The following is a 15467-nucleotide window of genomic DNA, read 5'->3' on the forward strand; positions in this document are numbered from 1 at the left end:
ACTTTTAGCCACTTCAATTTTCAAAATATCCACTTTAGTCCCTACATAAAAAAGAGTAAACATATTATCTCATATAATATCAACCAAATTTAAGAAGCAATAATTTGTTAATGGTTTTATGAACCCAAGATCGAATATGATTTTATAATTTTAGTACATTCATGTAGCTTACACAAATGTTATCCAATGACGATTTAGTAATTAATAATCCTTTGTTTAATTATATGTAAGATTTTTTTTTCTTTATATATATAAGAATTTCCAATTTGAGGGTTTATATTATATATTTGAACTAAGGTTTAATAATTTTCCACATCCGGAAATAGAATGTTAGTCTTTGGATAAACATATGGACGGTTGGATTTCTCATAACTATGCATGGAAAAATGTTGGCGCCTTGAAAGTAAACAGATTCAGAAATAAAGTGGTAATATCATATTCATATATATGTATATCAAAAGCATCAAATACATAAAATACTAATCATCATACAACAAAACAAAGGATCCCACAAATAATCAAGGATCAGTCCTGATAGAACACTCCGAAATTAAGATAAATCACACCATATTATAAAAAGCTGCTTTCTAAGGATGAGGTAGAGTAGGGACAGGAAAGTCCTTGGGCAATTCAGGAATTGTTGGCAACACGGGCTTAGGGAATTCTGGCACCTTTGGTACTTCTGGTTTTGGCAGTGTTGGTAGCTCTGGCTTTGGAACATCAGGAATGGTGGGCTTCGGAAACTCAGGAAATACCGGCTTCGGAAGCTCGGGAATTTCAGGCTTTGGAAGCACAGGGACCTCAGGTTTTGGAATCTCAGGAAGAGTGGGGTTCAGAAGCTCAAGATTTTCAGGCTTTGGAACCTCGGGAATCTCAGACTTTGGAAACACAGGAAATGCAGGCTTGGGAAGCTCTGGTACTTCGGGTTTTGGCAGTGTTGGTAGCTCTGGCTTTGGAATTTCTGGAATGGTGGGCTTTGGAATCTCAGGAAATGTAGGTTTGGGAAGCTCCGGGATTTCAGGCTTTGCAACCTCGGGAAGTTCGGGCTTCGGAATGTCAGGGATTGTTGGTTTGGGAATCTCCGGAACTTCTGTCTTTGGAAACTCGGGTACCTCCAAAAGATTACGTGCCTCAGAAACCATTTTCCCACCATTGATTGATGCTAAAGTGACTGAAACAAGAAAAATTAGGAAGGAATTGAGGTGGGAAGGCGCCATTGTTCTAATGGGATGAAACTTCAACAATAATAAGATCGATGCTAGGAAAGTGATTTTAACTCATTTTGAGGATGTATAAGTCTGTGTCGATTTTGATTTATATAGAGGAAATGGAAATGTGGAATCTAGACAAAGTAATAAAGTAGATAAGTTTGGTTGGAAATATTGGTAAACTGAGCATGTTAGCTCAACTTCTCATCTCTACAAATACGTGTCTGAATTGTGGTATATAATAAGTCTGAGCAGGGAGTTGGCGACTTGACTTAGAGGTTTGAAACAAGTGCCAACTTGTTTATTTATTTGATAATCATATCTTCAGTACCGTACGAAACATATTTACGTTATTTTGTTAACCTTATTGGCATATGTTTTTATCAGTACTAAAAGTGAACAAAAAATATGTCTGGCAGCATTTTTTTAGTCTTCTGTTAATATTGCAATTGTTAGTCGTTTAAAAATACCATTTAAGTTGAATCGGTATGGGTTCGTGGCCTTGGTCCAAGCAGGAACACCACTCCGTGTGGCTTGGGCCCGTAGAAAAAAGAATCCACTCAAGGGATTGTGACACTGATTCCCTCCAACGGCTAATAATTTCAAGGGTAATATTGGCGTTTTAGTTAAAATAGTATTAATTTAAACCTATAAATAAATTAACCTGCAGTTTATCCATTTTCATTTAAAAAAATCTCTATACCCATCTTCACAAAATCTGTAAAAGTTTTAATGTATCATTCCAAAAATCCGACATCTAGTATGTCATCCGGTAGCGATGATGGTGGTCAAGAGGACGTGAAATTCCTTGGTTTAGTCGCACAAGCAGCAAGTCGACATACAAAAGAATCAAGAGTTGTGTTAAAAGGAGACCGTGAAGCGGCACACAATTCAAAAGTGCAATATATCCACAAGTTAGCGTATTGAGCTGTTGCCGACGCTTATGATGAGGTACTAGCTATCTCTGAATGAACGTTTGACACCTTACTATATTTTTGTGGCGGTATTATTCATTTATACGAAAAATGATATTTGCGTCGACCAACCTGACATGACATAGTATTTTTATATGATGCTCATGAAAGAGTGCATGGATCTCTGGAGATGATAGGAAGCATCGATTGTACACATTGGCCTTTGCGGAATTGTCCAACGGAGTAGCGAGGCCAATTCATGCGAGGAGATTACTAGTACCCAGCGTTAGCTCTCGAAGTAATTGCCTGGCAAGATTTATGGAAAACGATAAAAAACATCCTATACTAGTCTTTGTTATTCAACGACCAAATGCTGGAACGACACCCATGTGTCTGTTTGATGTGAACGCAAACCATTTTAATTTAGGGTGGCAACCCCGCTTGGACTGTGTTCGTAAATTTACTATGTTTTCCAATAAAAACAAAAATATAGAATTCTACATAATCACAAAAAAGAGGTAAGAAAACACGTTGAAATTGTTGGGTTTTATAATCAAGTTTAGTAATTTCTGCAAAACATGTTATTTAGCTACTGATCTTTTTATTCACGAACACCTATGGCTACGGCACAGATGATTAATGGGCAGATTGTTGATTATTTTACGAGCTCATGTCCGAGTTCATGAGTGGTTGTTGCTGCTGCACATTTCAGATTTGTCGCTGTTGATATGATATATCTCGAGCAGATATAAGTGTTTGAGTTAGTTGCTGCTGATAATTGGTCAAGTCTTTAGCCAAACAGGCGTTGATTATGTGTTTGAATAGTCATGATTAGCTGCAGTTGCTGCAATACAGATTCACGTGCAGATCAATACTTGAGCAGAATATTGTTTCACATAAAAGTTTGCTGGTTATTTCTCAAACATGTGCAGGGGCATTTTGGTACTTTTAGCTAACGGTATAAGTGTTTCTGGTGTACGTACAAGCTGTTTATGCAGAATATGAGAGGCATCTTGGAAATTTACCGCTGTTACATGGTTTTATGTTCGAAAAGCACAGGTAATTTTTATAAATTGATGCAAGGTTTTTCTAACTACAAAGGCGTTCGTGAAGGGATTTTCATTGTTTACTCACGAGTGCTTGCACAATAGTCACGAATGATAAAATTCACTGTGTAATTTCTAAGTATTATCCACTCATGAAAGAGTTTTCAAGATTGGTCACGAGTACTTTTAAGTGTTCGTGAACAAAATGCAAGTGTTCGTGAACAAATTTCAAGATTTTGAAAGAATTTTGGGGGCACTTTACAGCAGTTGACTTTCTAAAGTCAAACAGGACAAAATGGAGAAAAGATTTAATATTCGCTTGTCCATTGACTTGTTGACCATGTGTTCTTAATGAAAGATGTTTGACCAACTATGACTGACCATTTCGGAGTGATTTTTCTGGTCAACTCAGCTGTTGACTATGTCGGGTCAACGAGGGGCATTTTGGTCATATTTGAAGATTTTTAAGCAAAAATTGGGCAAAATTCATACAAATTTCTCGAATTCAACAAGATTCATATAAGATGTAGGTCCCTAGAGCGGATCAAACAATAATTTTTTTAGATCAATCTAACTTAGTGCTTAGCGGAAATCACACTAAGTACCTTAGATCTCGTATCTTGTTTGTATGTTTGTTTGTGACATGCACATGCTTCCTATTTATAGGAAAGGCATGGCATGTCACCTTTTCTGTTATAACTAGCCCAATGGGCTTTGTTTACAATGGCCTTGGGCCCAATACAAGATTATTAACAAAGACGATAACATACAAAACGTACACAACACAAAAGAATAATAATAAACAAAAATAGGGCCCAACAATCTCCCTCTAGCCTTTAGTATTATCGCTTGTCTTCGTATTTGGTCGTTGTCGAACTCCAGAGCACCGTCTTCGAGTAGTGGAAGCTCAACAAGTTTTCAGACAAACTTGTTGAAGGCTTCAGATGTCTTATCGGTATTCTTCTGTTTCCCGATATCCTCCAAAGTGGGGAAAGGCGAGTTGTACAGCTTTAGGATGTCTTCCTTGCTTAGCCCCATCAACTCGTGTTCATCAAATACACGCAATGGATGCATGCAGTGTATGACGGCTTCGCCCGTTTCATTGTCAAATTCCCAGCACTTGAAGTCATATAAGAGATTTGACTCGAAAGGCTCTCCATGATAGACAGTACGACCTTCCTTGGGCATTTCGTATCTCCATGCGGTTCGTCTTTTGCCCGTGGCTTTATCTCTCTCTGTCGGATACCTGCACCGACCTTTATTTAAGTGGAAATTGGCGTAGTGGTGCTTGGATTCTCGATCTATATGTCGCTTGAACCAACCATCCAAATTATTTTCACCAATACCATCACCTACCGCCCGCCTAAAGTAATTCATGTCGAGTCCTGGCAGGAGGGTATGGATATCGGTTGAGTGCAAGTTGGTGACGTCCTCGTTCACCCTATGCAATGCCCATGAGTCACTATCTACGTGATACTTGGCGTATGCAATGAAAGCATCATCGTGATAAGGGTACTTGTGGAAGCGTGAACTTGCACGACTTGTCACACAGTGCCATTTCTTCTTTCGTGGTTTGGGCACTTATGTGGAGTCAGCTGCCAGGGAGATCACGGGTTGAGCCTCAGGAGTTAGAGCGGGATCTCTAATTTCTTCAAGCGGTGTGTCCGGACAAGGTGAGTAGTTGATGCATCGTCCTCTGTAGGGCCAATATTATATATTGTTTTTAGGATTGTATATGTCGTTTTAGTTTGCTTTAGTCGATATAGTACGTACTCGGTACGTTTATTTTGTAAGTTAAAATGTAAACTTTGGATAAATGGGGACCCTATAAAAGGGCTACTTAACCCATTTATCCACACAACACTCTCATTCAAGAGAAACTCACGGGAATTAAAGTTTCTTTCTCTCCATCTCCACTTTTTCTCTCTTTTTACATAAACAAACTAAGATCCGAGATCCGAGTGTCGTTGGTGATTTCCGGTAACCAACAACACGGATTGATCCGAGTCAAGTCTTGAGATCCATTTGGAGGACCTACAAGTGGTATCAAGAGCTTTCGGCTCGACTTTTTGTGGTTTTCGGGTCAAACTTTTTGAATTTTGATCTTAGTTTTTGTTGGATTTGAGGTTGATTTCCTGTTACTCATCTCTTTTTGGAGTCCCTTACACCTTAGAAACACACGAGAATCACTAAATCTAAGTTTTTAGTATTTTAAGTTTTTGTGTTTGAGCTCAGATTCAGATCTAGGCCAATTTAGTGATTTTTAGACTAAAGTCTTTTTGACTTTTTGGAAGTTTAGGTGCCATATTCTTAACAAAAAAAAAACGCTTCCGTGTACTGTAGCAGTCGCATCGTTGAGGTACTGTAGCATTCGCCGGTACTGTAGCAGTCACATCGCCGAGGTACCGTAGGACTTCGCACGGGGGCACTGTAGCAACTCATGCGAAAAAAGGATTTTGCATGCACTGTAGCAACTCATGCGAAACACTGTAGCAACTTGGTACTGTAGCAACTCATGCGAAACACTGTAGCGACTCGGCACTGTAGCAAAAAAAAAAACACTTAAATTTTTTTTCTTCCTAAAAAACAAAAATTTTCTGGTTTTAAAAGTTGTTTCGCTTCGCACCAGATCATTTTGCTTCGCATCAAGAAAATTCATTTCGCTTGAGACTGCTTCGCGTCTCGTCAAAATGTTTCGCTATGCTTGAGACTGTTTCGCGCGAAATTCTTGTTTTTGTTAAAAATCAAACTGTTTAAGGACTGTTAAGTGTTTGAGACTGTTGTGACCATGGCTAGTACTGATTCTAAGTTGTTGAAGGGGTACTTGTTGCTTGAGAACCAAGTGGGAACCAATACTATACCTCCAAAGTTTATGACCTTAGATGACAACTTTGCTGATTTCAAATGGAGGTTCATGAACTTTATTTCGTTGACTGACTCTAAGTAGATGAGATGTTTTGAGGTAGGTCACTACAAATGGGGGACAAGCAAAAGCCATTGAAAATTATGATCAAAATGATAAGACATTAATAGAGCAAGATAAGAAGGCATACCTCACTTTAATTGTTTGTCTTTCAAATGAAATTACTGAAACTCTACGTGAACATAAAAGTGCAAAGGGTTTGTGGGATGCACTTGTTGAAAAAGTTGAGGGAAATGCTGAGATTAGAGAAAACGAAAAGGCTATGCTGAAAGAAGAATTCAATATGTTCAACCATCGTCAAGGTGAAAATGTGTTGGACTTGGTAAAAAGGTTTGAAAAGTTTATGGTAAGAATCAGAGCTGCTAGTGTCAACATCACGAACTCTGAAATCAACCACAAGCTGTTGAATTCACTGCCTTATACATGGAGTGTCAATGTTGTTACCATAAAGAGAACCACAAACCTGTATACCATGACACTCTCAGAGTTGGCTTCTACCATCAAATCTTTTGAAATAATGGAAGATAAGCTCCAAATGAACTATCAGTCCAAAGAAAATAAAGTTGGGACAAGTAATAAAGTTGGGACAAGTGCTGCAGGTGAAAGCAGTCGTGCATGTCCAATCATTCCCGACACATCACATGCTGATGAGGTATACAACAATTTATGTTCTCAAGCTTGCATTATCATGGTCACATATTATAGATACCATCAGAATGAAGTTTTGAAAGAAAATGCAAAACTTCATGAGTTAAATGCTGAATATGTAAAGGCTGACAAGGTTTACGTTGAGAAGATTCAAACTCATCGTGATGATATGGCAAATCTTAAACTTAAAATTTTTCAAAAAGAGCATGACGTTATATATTATAAAAACATAATTAATGATTTAAAAGATGAAATCAAAAGGTTGAAACTTGATGCTTCTGATAAAAAGGAAAAAGAAAAACAAGTTGAAAGATTTGAAGCATCATATGAGAAATTGGATGATCTTATTGGAGCCCAGAGAAGTACTAAAGTGAAAGCGGGGCTGGGGTACGATTACACTGCCGTACCACCACCTTTTAATGATAATTACACCAGTTTGCCCCACTTTAGCTATAATACTTCTCCGGAGAAAGAAATGTCATATGGGGTTGGGAGAATATCAAAACCTGTGAAATTTGTTCCTGTAGTACCACAAACTGTTGCTCCAGTTCAATCATCTGATAAATCTAACATCAATGTATCTTTTGAACCTGGTTGTGTAGAAGAAAGTGGGTCGGTGGAAACGGACACGAGTTGTGATTATGAAACCGTTTGTGATGAAACTTTTGTTGAAAAATGTGTCAACGAAAGTTGGCCTGTTGAGGTGAACATATCAAATTGTTCATCATCAAGTTTACAACTAAGGATAATTCAAGTAAAAGCAAAGTTTTTGAAAATGAAAAGACAAGTACTTCTTGTAAATATGTTCCACCAAATAAACGATCATTTTCTCAAACAACTAATCAATTTATAACTCCTCAGCCATACAACTTCTGTGACAACAACTATTATGGTCATTATCAACAAAATTTTGTTGATCCATATCACACAAATGTGTTTTATAATCATGTTCCTTTCCAAGGATCACCTTTCCCATCGCACCAACCACATTATAGTTCAGATGAGTTCTATTGCACTCCTAGGAGAAAGTGCTATTTTGTGTGTGGTCACTCTTCTCACCTTGCAAGATATTGCAAGCACTAGTTCAAGCAGCAGCTTGATATTCAAAGGCGGCTTAGTCACTCCCCAAAAGAAGCTTTTAGTAGCCCTGATTCAAAGACTGATTAAGTTGATAGTGAACCCAGTGAAATGGATGTGAGAGCCAAAGTAAATAAAGTAAAACACAAAAAGAAACCTTTTTGGAAAACCAAGAAGGATAAAATCAAAAAGGATCCTAAGACTGTAAAGTCTGAGGATTCACTAAAAACAGTTTTTAAATCAAGAAAATAAAAGTCCAAAATTGACAAAACCAAAGAACAAGTTTTTACTTGGATTCCTAAGGACTGTTCTTCATCAAGTGAGGCTCCACCAAGAAATAAATGGTTTTCAGGAAATAAAATCAAATTTGGTCGATTTACGGTTGACCTTCCCAGGACAAAAGTATCTCAGGAACCCATGTCTATTTGAAAGTTTAGTGCATGCAGGGTCAATCAAGGAGGACTATCAATAGTATTAGGTACTTAGATAGTGATTGCACCCGGCATATGGGCATATGATGGGAGACGAACCCTTGCTATTTGATACTAAACCATTTGATGGCAGATTCAAGTCTTTCATAAGCGACATGGGAGGACAAACTTCATGGAAGGGAAGCCTTGTTTAAATGGTTCAACAACTTTTCGAGCGTTTCTCAAACCAATCGCCTCCGACTGCTTCTCTCAAGTGATGGATCCAGCATCAGTTGTTGGGTCTCGGTTTGAATATCTTCAACTTTGTCATACAATGTGATAATGCTTGCTTAAGATAGTCCATATGACAACAACTTTGCTGACCTTTTCATTAAAGCCATCGATCATACCCGATTCGAATTTCTGGTCGAATCATTCGGCATGATCAATTTTGATTAAAACAACCTATCTATCTTTTTTTTTATATAAAATTGTAAATATTTTCAAATATGTCACAATTTTAGAGGGATAAAATGAGTTAAGTTTAACTCACCAAAAAGATTTTCAATTCATCTTAAGAAAAGCAATAACAAATCATTTGAATTACCAAAAAGATTTTATATTACTTTTAAGAAAATCTAAACGGAATTGTCCCGTTTAGAGGGAGCTCCTGCTTAGAGGGAGTCGGATAATTAAAATTTTCAATTAAGAATTGATCCGACCATGTGAAAAATGATAGTACATTGGTATGCAATGATCTTAGCGCATGAAAAGAGTAGATCAAAAGTCCGTAAAATCATTCACAGATGTGTAGGTAGGCTTGACAAACAAGTAAGTGTCGGATGATATAAACTTAAATTTCTGCCGGTACTAGTGGATATACAATTATGAAGCGGTTGCATGATTCCGTGAAGTCATATTCATAAAGGCAGAAATGTAATTATACATGTCATATTCAAGCCTCTTTTTACCTGATCACAGTTGTCTTATGAAATATGTGTCAATTTTTAATTTTTCTTTGAGTCAAGAAAAGAAAAAGAAAAACAGAAAAACAAAAGAAAAATCAAGAAAAAGAGTCGAAAAAGAGTCTATCTTAGGATTTAACTTCTGCTTTATTTCTTCATTTATTTTGATTCAAGCCTTTGGACTTTCTCTGTTTGTGTCTTGATTGTTAAGGCCCTGAATCTTCTGCTTTCTTTTTAATCTTTATAGATTGAGTCAAGTGTGCAAAAATAAAGCATAAAGTGTCAAGTATGTTAATAAGAGTACTGTGATCAAATAAGAAAGGTTTAAGTCAAGTTGAGGTGATATGTCAACACAAAGTAAGCCCGAGATATGATATAATCAGTAACATGTCTGATTAAGTGGGGACCACATAAGCACCGTGCCTAATTGTACTTTAAACGTATCACTTTGACATCAAAACACTTGTCAAGTTAAACAAACGGACAATATCTGCAATCGATGATGAAATTGTGACATAATAATATCAAAATGGAAACGCGATCTAGGGCTTTGCAAATCAATATGATTCCATGTTTTGATCTTTCTCACAAAAATATTAAAATCATTAGAAAATTTTGTAAATATTATTGACATCTTTACTCCTATCTTTTATTGTTTATTTTGATTTTGTTTTATTTTAGTTTCAACTTCAAAATGCTATGTATATATTTTCGTAATATTAAACTATATGAAAATGCCAAAAAGATGTTTTTATTGTGTTCGTACATATTTTATTAAACCTTGTTTATTCAAAATCACATGTTTTGTGGTTAAGGTCGTTCATGCAAAGTTTGTTGGAAACCTAGGACTTAAACAAATCACTTATAAGTTGAGGGACTAAAATTGGGAGGGTCTGTGAATGAATTCTTCTTTGACCCTCGAGAGGGTCTGTGAACGAATCTGATTTGTTCTAAGTTCTGTGCAGTTATACATGGATAGGTAGATCAAGATCAAGTCTGCTTGGAGTTGCAGATGCTGAAGCGCTTAAAGAAAACGAGAACGTGAAAGTTGGTGGTTAAAACTAAAAATGAACTGACTTTATCTGAAGACAAGGAAAGAAACCAATCTGCACAAGAAAGTCAACAAAAGAAAATTAGATGTCGAGCCTCCCGCATCATCTGATGTTTCTAAAATTTGCTGTTGCCGATCATTCCTAGAAAATAAGATTGAAGTTCAAGTCTACAAGATTGGAAAATAAAGATAAAGACAAGTACTAGTTTCAAAAAATAAAGACGACGCAAAGAACTTGACGAAGGTTCCTCGACATACTCAATCCTAGAGGGAGATTGTAGGGCCAATATTATATATTGTTTTTAGGATTGTATATGTCGTTCTAGTTTGCTTTAGTCGGTGTAGTACGTACTCGGTACGTTTATTTTGTAAGTTAAAATGTAAACTTTGAATAAATGGGGACCCTATAAAAGGGCTACTTAACCCATTTATCCACACAACACTCTCATTCAAGAGAAACTCAAGGGAATTAAAGTTTCTTTCTCTCCATCTCCACTTTTTCTCTCTTTTTACATAAACAAACTAAGATCCGAGATCCGAGTGTCGTTGGTGATTTTTGCTAACCAACAACACGGATTGATCTGAGTCAAGTCTTGAGATCCATTTAGAGGACCTACATCCTCTACTGAGATCCCTCCTTTTCTGGAGATGAGATGATCCCATCAAATTCACCTTAATCAAACAACTCGTTAAAAACATCTTCCAGGGCAGCATCTAGATCCCTCACTCCTTTAGATGCCTCGCTAGTAGAGGGGTCTTCGTGTAGTTCATCATCATGTGGAACGGATTGTGAGTCCGCTCCAACGCCACCTGCTGCACCGACACCACCACTTCCACCATCTCCGTCATCATCATCGTCATCGTCGTCCTCATCAAAACTGTCATGGATGTTATCTTCGAAATCTTCATCATCGTCCTCATCATCATCATCCTCCTCCTCCTCAACAACAGCTCGGGTGGTTGATCCTCCAACCTCCGGAGGTACTGAACTGGTTCCCATAACACTTGAGGCTCCGCCAACATGTGGTATAAGAATACCCACAGTTGCTTCGCCTTCAGAACCCGTCATTGTCTCCATACCGACCGCCACACTCGGACACGGTTGATGTCTTTGAGTGTGCGTCCTCTCACCAGACTTCCTCCAGCTACCAAACAGAGAGTCAAGACATTCATCGACCATGTTGAAATCATCATCACGCATGCCAATTAGCATTTCTTCATTCATATTCAGTTGAAGCTCATTAAGATGGTATTGGGGCCGTCTTCATCTTGAGGGTCTCAATCTCGGTTCTGAAGTCAGAATTTTTAGATATTAGTGTACTGAGAGTTTGAGAGGTCCCTTGCTGGATCTTCAACATAACAACCCGAGCATTTGTCGCCTCCTGATCAATGAACCACTTGCTCATTGCCTTCTCCCGATCTGAATCAAGTTTTTGTTAGAGAATGGTGGCAGATGGCAAGCTTGCTCTAGGGTCGTCACCTTGTCCCCGACCCTTATACCCTCCTCCCACATAAAGAGCCCCGGAAACCACGGGTTCATGTGGATAGTTTGCGGAAACAAGAAGCAGTCTTTGGTTTTTTTCGAGAATTGTAAGTTGCTTCTTGTCCCGTGAACGATGTTGCATTGTCCCCAGCACCGCGTCAGCAAGAACCGCCAAAAGAATCCCTTCGGCTGCACGAAGAGACGTATAAAAAATTTGTGAAGATAAACACTAAGAGACAAGAAAACACTTACATCCGTCGGGTTTACGTAAGAAAGTAACAGCATCCGGATATAGCCGTAAGAGGCTCATTCCGGCTCGCACTAAAGCAGCTCGGGGATGGGACGCAGGGCGTGGGGGTATCGGTCAGCATATTGTACCAGCCCTGGCCCTCGGGCGTTCGATTCCGAGAGGAAACGAAGGTAAGGTTTGGTCAGTGGGACGACAAGACATGGACAGCGGGACCACATCTTCCCGCATCCAAAAGAACTTGCTTTACCTGTTGGGGTCCCTAGAAGACGCCTGAAGAACGATCACATTTTTATCAGTAGGAAGACAATTATACCATCCGCCGCGGCAGCGCATCTTGTAAAAAACACTAACCATGTCTACCTTCGGAACGATGTCATGCGCCCTGCAACAGAACTCGAAATGGCGCATGCGCATCAACCCTGACACATGTAGCTGGGATAAATGAATCATGTTCCCAGTAATCAGATTTCCCATGAACTAGTAATCGGAAATCGAAGATTGCTATATGTAAAGTACTCGGCATAAATAACCATTTTCCCCGACAGTGGTTTGTCAGCTGTGGAACCCGGAGCAGGAAGTTCTGGTTCCCACTCATGAGCGATGCCATAAGCATTAACAACGTCATGGAAATCTTTTTCGTCCCAATCGATTGGAATATGTTCAACCGAAAGAAACCCAGAGATCTCATGGACATCATGTAATCAGCTAAAAACTGGTAGCAGCGAGCAATAGTGATGATTAGGGTTTGAAGACTAGGAATCAAAAGTTAGATCAAAGAAATCAAAAATAGGTGTAAAGAAAGTGGAAGGTTAATTGGTATTTTTCTCACAATTACAGTAAAAGTAAATTAAGAACCAATGACATCAAGACACGTCAAGCGGGAAAATGAAAAGTTTCAAAAACGTTTCCCAATGACAGCCGTCAAGACTGTACACCTATCAAATCTGACCAACACACTCGCGTCCTGTCAACTCCTAAGTACTAGGCGTATTCCCAGTTATAAGCTGATAAAGACGAACTGAATGATCATGACAAATAAGCCAATAATATAGAACAGCATGATTATGTGTATAAGGGAAAGACAAATGGTTAAATAAATGATAGTATAATTGCTCGCGGAATGATAAAGCTTCTTCATTTACCATTGTAATTAATAGAATGTTATTTTAATTTTTTATTATGCTAAAAGAATTTAGTTAATTTAGTTTAAAAAAAATGGTTGAAAGATGGATTATGGCTAATGATACACATTTTCAAGGTTGAAAGATGGTTATGGGTAGAACGATGTTGTATGGATGTGAATGAGAGAAAGCGTGAAAGATGATTAGAAAAATGATGGATATATATACTCTCCCACCCTAATATGATTTCGATATTTAGCTATGGTGATTTATCTTTATCAAATTAAGTTAAATCTATCTTGAATTGTTATTATACTACAGAATGACTTCAGAGATGTTTGAGGTAATACTCTTAATTTAGTAACCCATTTTTTTTAATTTACTTGAGAAATGACGGTTAAAATTGTAATTATAAAGAAGTAGTTTAAGATCCAGGAAAAGACAACGAAAATAAAAAATAGTTTATCATATGGTCATAAAATTACCTTATTAACAAACACTTCATTTTTCATTTTTTATTTTTATTTTAGAATCTATCAACAAAACTCCTCCACTGTAAATGCATTCATTATTAGTTTTGCTGATAATTTTGCGAGATACTTTTTATCCATTTTAACTTTGCTCGATCAGAGTTTGACTTTTAGCCACTTCAGTTTTCAAAATATCCACTTTAGGCCCTACATAAAAAGAGTAAACGAATTATCTCATATAATATCAACCAACTTTAAGAAGCAATAATTTATTAATGGTTTTATGAACCCAAGATCGAATGTGATTTTATAATTTTAGCACATTCATGAGCTTACACAAATGTTATCCAATGACGATTTAGTAATTAATAATCCATTGTTTAATTATATATAAGAATTTCTTTTCTTTATATATATAAGAATTTCCAATTTGAGGGTTTATATTATATATTTGAACTAAGGTTTAATAATTTTCCACATCCGGAAATAGAATGTTATTAGTCTTTGGACAAACATATGGACAGAAACAATTCGACAAAAAGAGACGTACAGTTGGATTTCTCATAACTATGCATGGAAAAATGTTGGTGCCATGAAAGTAAACAGATTCAGAAATATAGTGGTATATTCATATTCATATACTGTATTATCAAAAGCATCAAATACATAAACAAATCATCATACAACAAAACAAACGAACTCTCAAATAATCAATGATCAGTCCTGATAGAATGCTCCGAAATGAAGATAAATCACACTATATTATAAAAGTTGCTTTCTAAGGATGAGGTAGAGTAGGGATAGGAAAGTCCTTGGGTAATTTAGGAATTGTTGGCAACACGGGCTTAGGGAATTCTGGCACCTTTGATACTTCTGGTTTTGGCAGTGTTGGTAGCTCTGGCTTTGGAACATCAGGAATGGTGGGCTTCGGAATCTCAGGAAATACCGGCTTCGGAAGCTCGGGAATTTCAGACTTTGGAAATGCAGGCTTGCGAAGCTCTGGTACTTCGGGTTTTGGCAGTGTTGGTAGCTCTGGCTTTGGAATTTCTGGAATGGTGGGCTTTGGAATCTCAGGAAATGTAGGTTTGGGAAGCTCCGGGATTTCAGGCTTTGGAACCTCGGGAAGTTCGGGCTTCGGAATGTCAGGGATTGTTGGTTTGGGAATCTCCGGAACTTCTGTCTTTGGAAACTCGGGTACCTCCAAAAGATTACGTGCCTCAGAAACCATTTTCACACCATTGATTGATGCTAAAGTGACTGAAACAAGAATAATTAGGAAGGAATTGAGGTGGGAAGGCGCCATTGTTCTAATGGGATGAAACTTCAACAATAATAAGATCGATGCTAGGAAAGTGATTTTAACTCCGTTTGAGGATGTATAAGTCTGTGTCGATTTTGATTTATATAGAGGAAATGGAAATGTGGAATCTAGACAAAGTAATAAAGTAGATAAGTTTGGTTGGAAATATTGGTAAACTGAGCATGTTAGCTCAACTTCTCATCTCTACAAATACGTGTCTGAATTGTGCTATATAATAAGTCTGAGCAGGGAGTTGGCGACTTGACTTAGAGGTTTGAAACAAGTGCCAACTTGTTTATTTATTTGATCATCATATCTTCAGTACCGTACGAAACATATTTACGTCATTTTGTTAACCTTATTGGCATATGTTTTTATCAGTACTAAAAGTGAACAAAAAATATGTCTGGCAGCATTTTTTTAGTCTTTTGTTAATACTGCAATTGTTAGTCGTTTAAAAATATCATTTAAGTTGAATCGGAATATTGGTGTTTTAGTTAAAATATCATTTTTTTAGAAAAAAGAATCCACTCAAGGGATTGTGACACTGATTCCCTCCAACGGCTAATAATTTCAAGGGTAATATTGGCGTTTTAGTTAA

General features: G+C 37.4%; 1 protein-coding gene across 1 annotated transcript; it reads right to left on the reverse strand.

The window, feature by feature from the left end:
- Nucleotides 1-587: 587 nt before the first annotated feature.
- Nucleotides 588-14869, reverse strand: LOC143550507 (uncharacterized). Its single transcript, XM_077041140.1, has 2 exons — nucleotides 14378-14869; nucleotides 588-1118 (listed from the first exon to the last, which is right to left on the reverse strand). The coding sequence occupies exons 1-2, from the start codon at nucleotides 14867-14869 to the stop codon at nucleotides 588-590; spliced, it is 1023 nt and encodes a 340-aa protein (XP_076897255.1).
- Nucleotides 14870-15467: the final 598 nt, after the last annotated feature.

Source organism: Bidens hawaiensis, unplaced genomic scaffold, assembly GCF_021521415.1.
Source record: "Bidens hawaiensis isolate Kalapana, Puna unplaced genomic scaffold, B.hawaiensis_p1.1 tig00016044_1, whole genome shotgun sequence".
In the NCBI taxonomy this organism is placed as follows: domain Eukaryota; kingdom Viridiplantae; phylum Streptophyta; class Magnoliopsida; order Asterales; family Asteraceae; genus Bidens; species Bidens hawaiensis.

Coding starts and splice junctions, on each gene's coding strand:
- LOC143550507 (XM_077041140.1), bottom strand. CDS start 14,869: ATGGCGCCTTCCCACCTCAATTCCTTCCTAATTATTCTTGTTTCAGTC. Junction 1,119..14,377: donor CAATTCCTAAATTACCCAAG/GACTTTCCTATC, acceptor GCACGTAATCTT/TTGGAGGTACCCGAGTTTCC.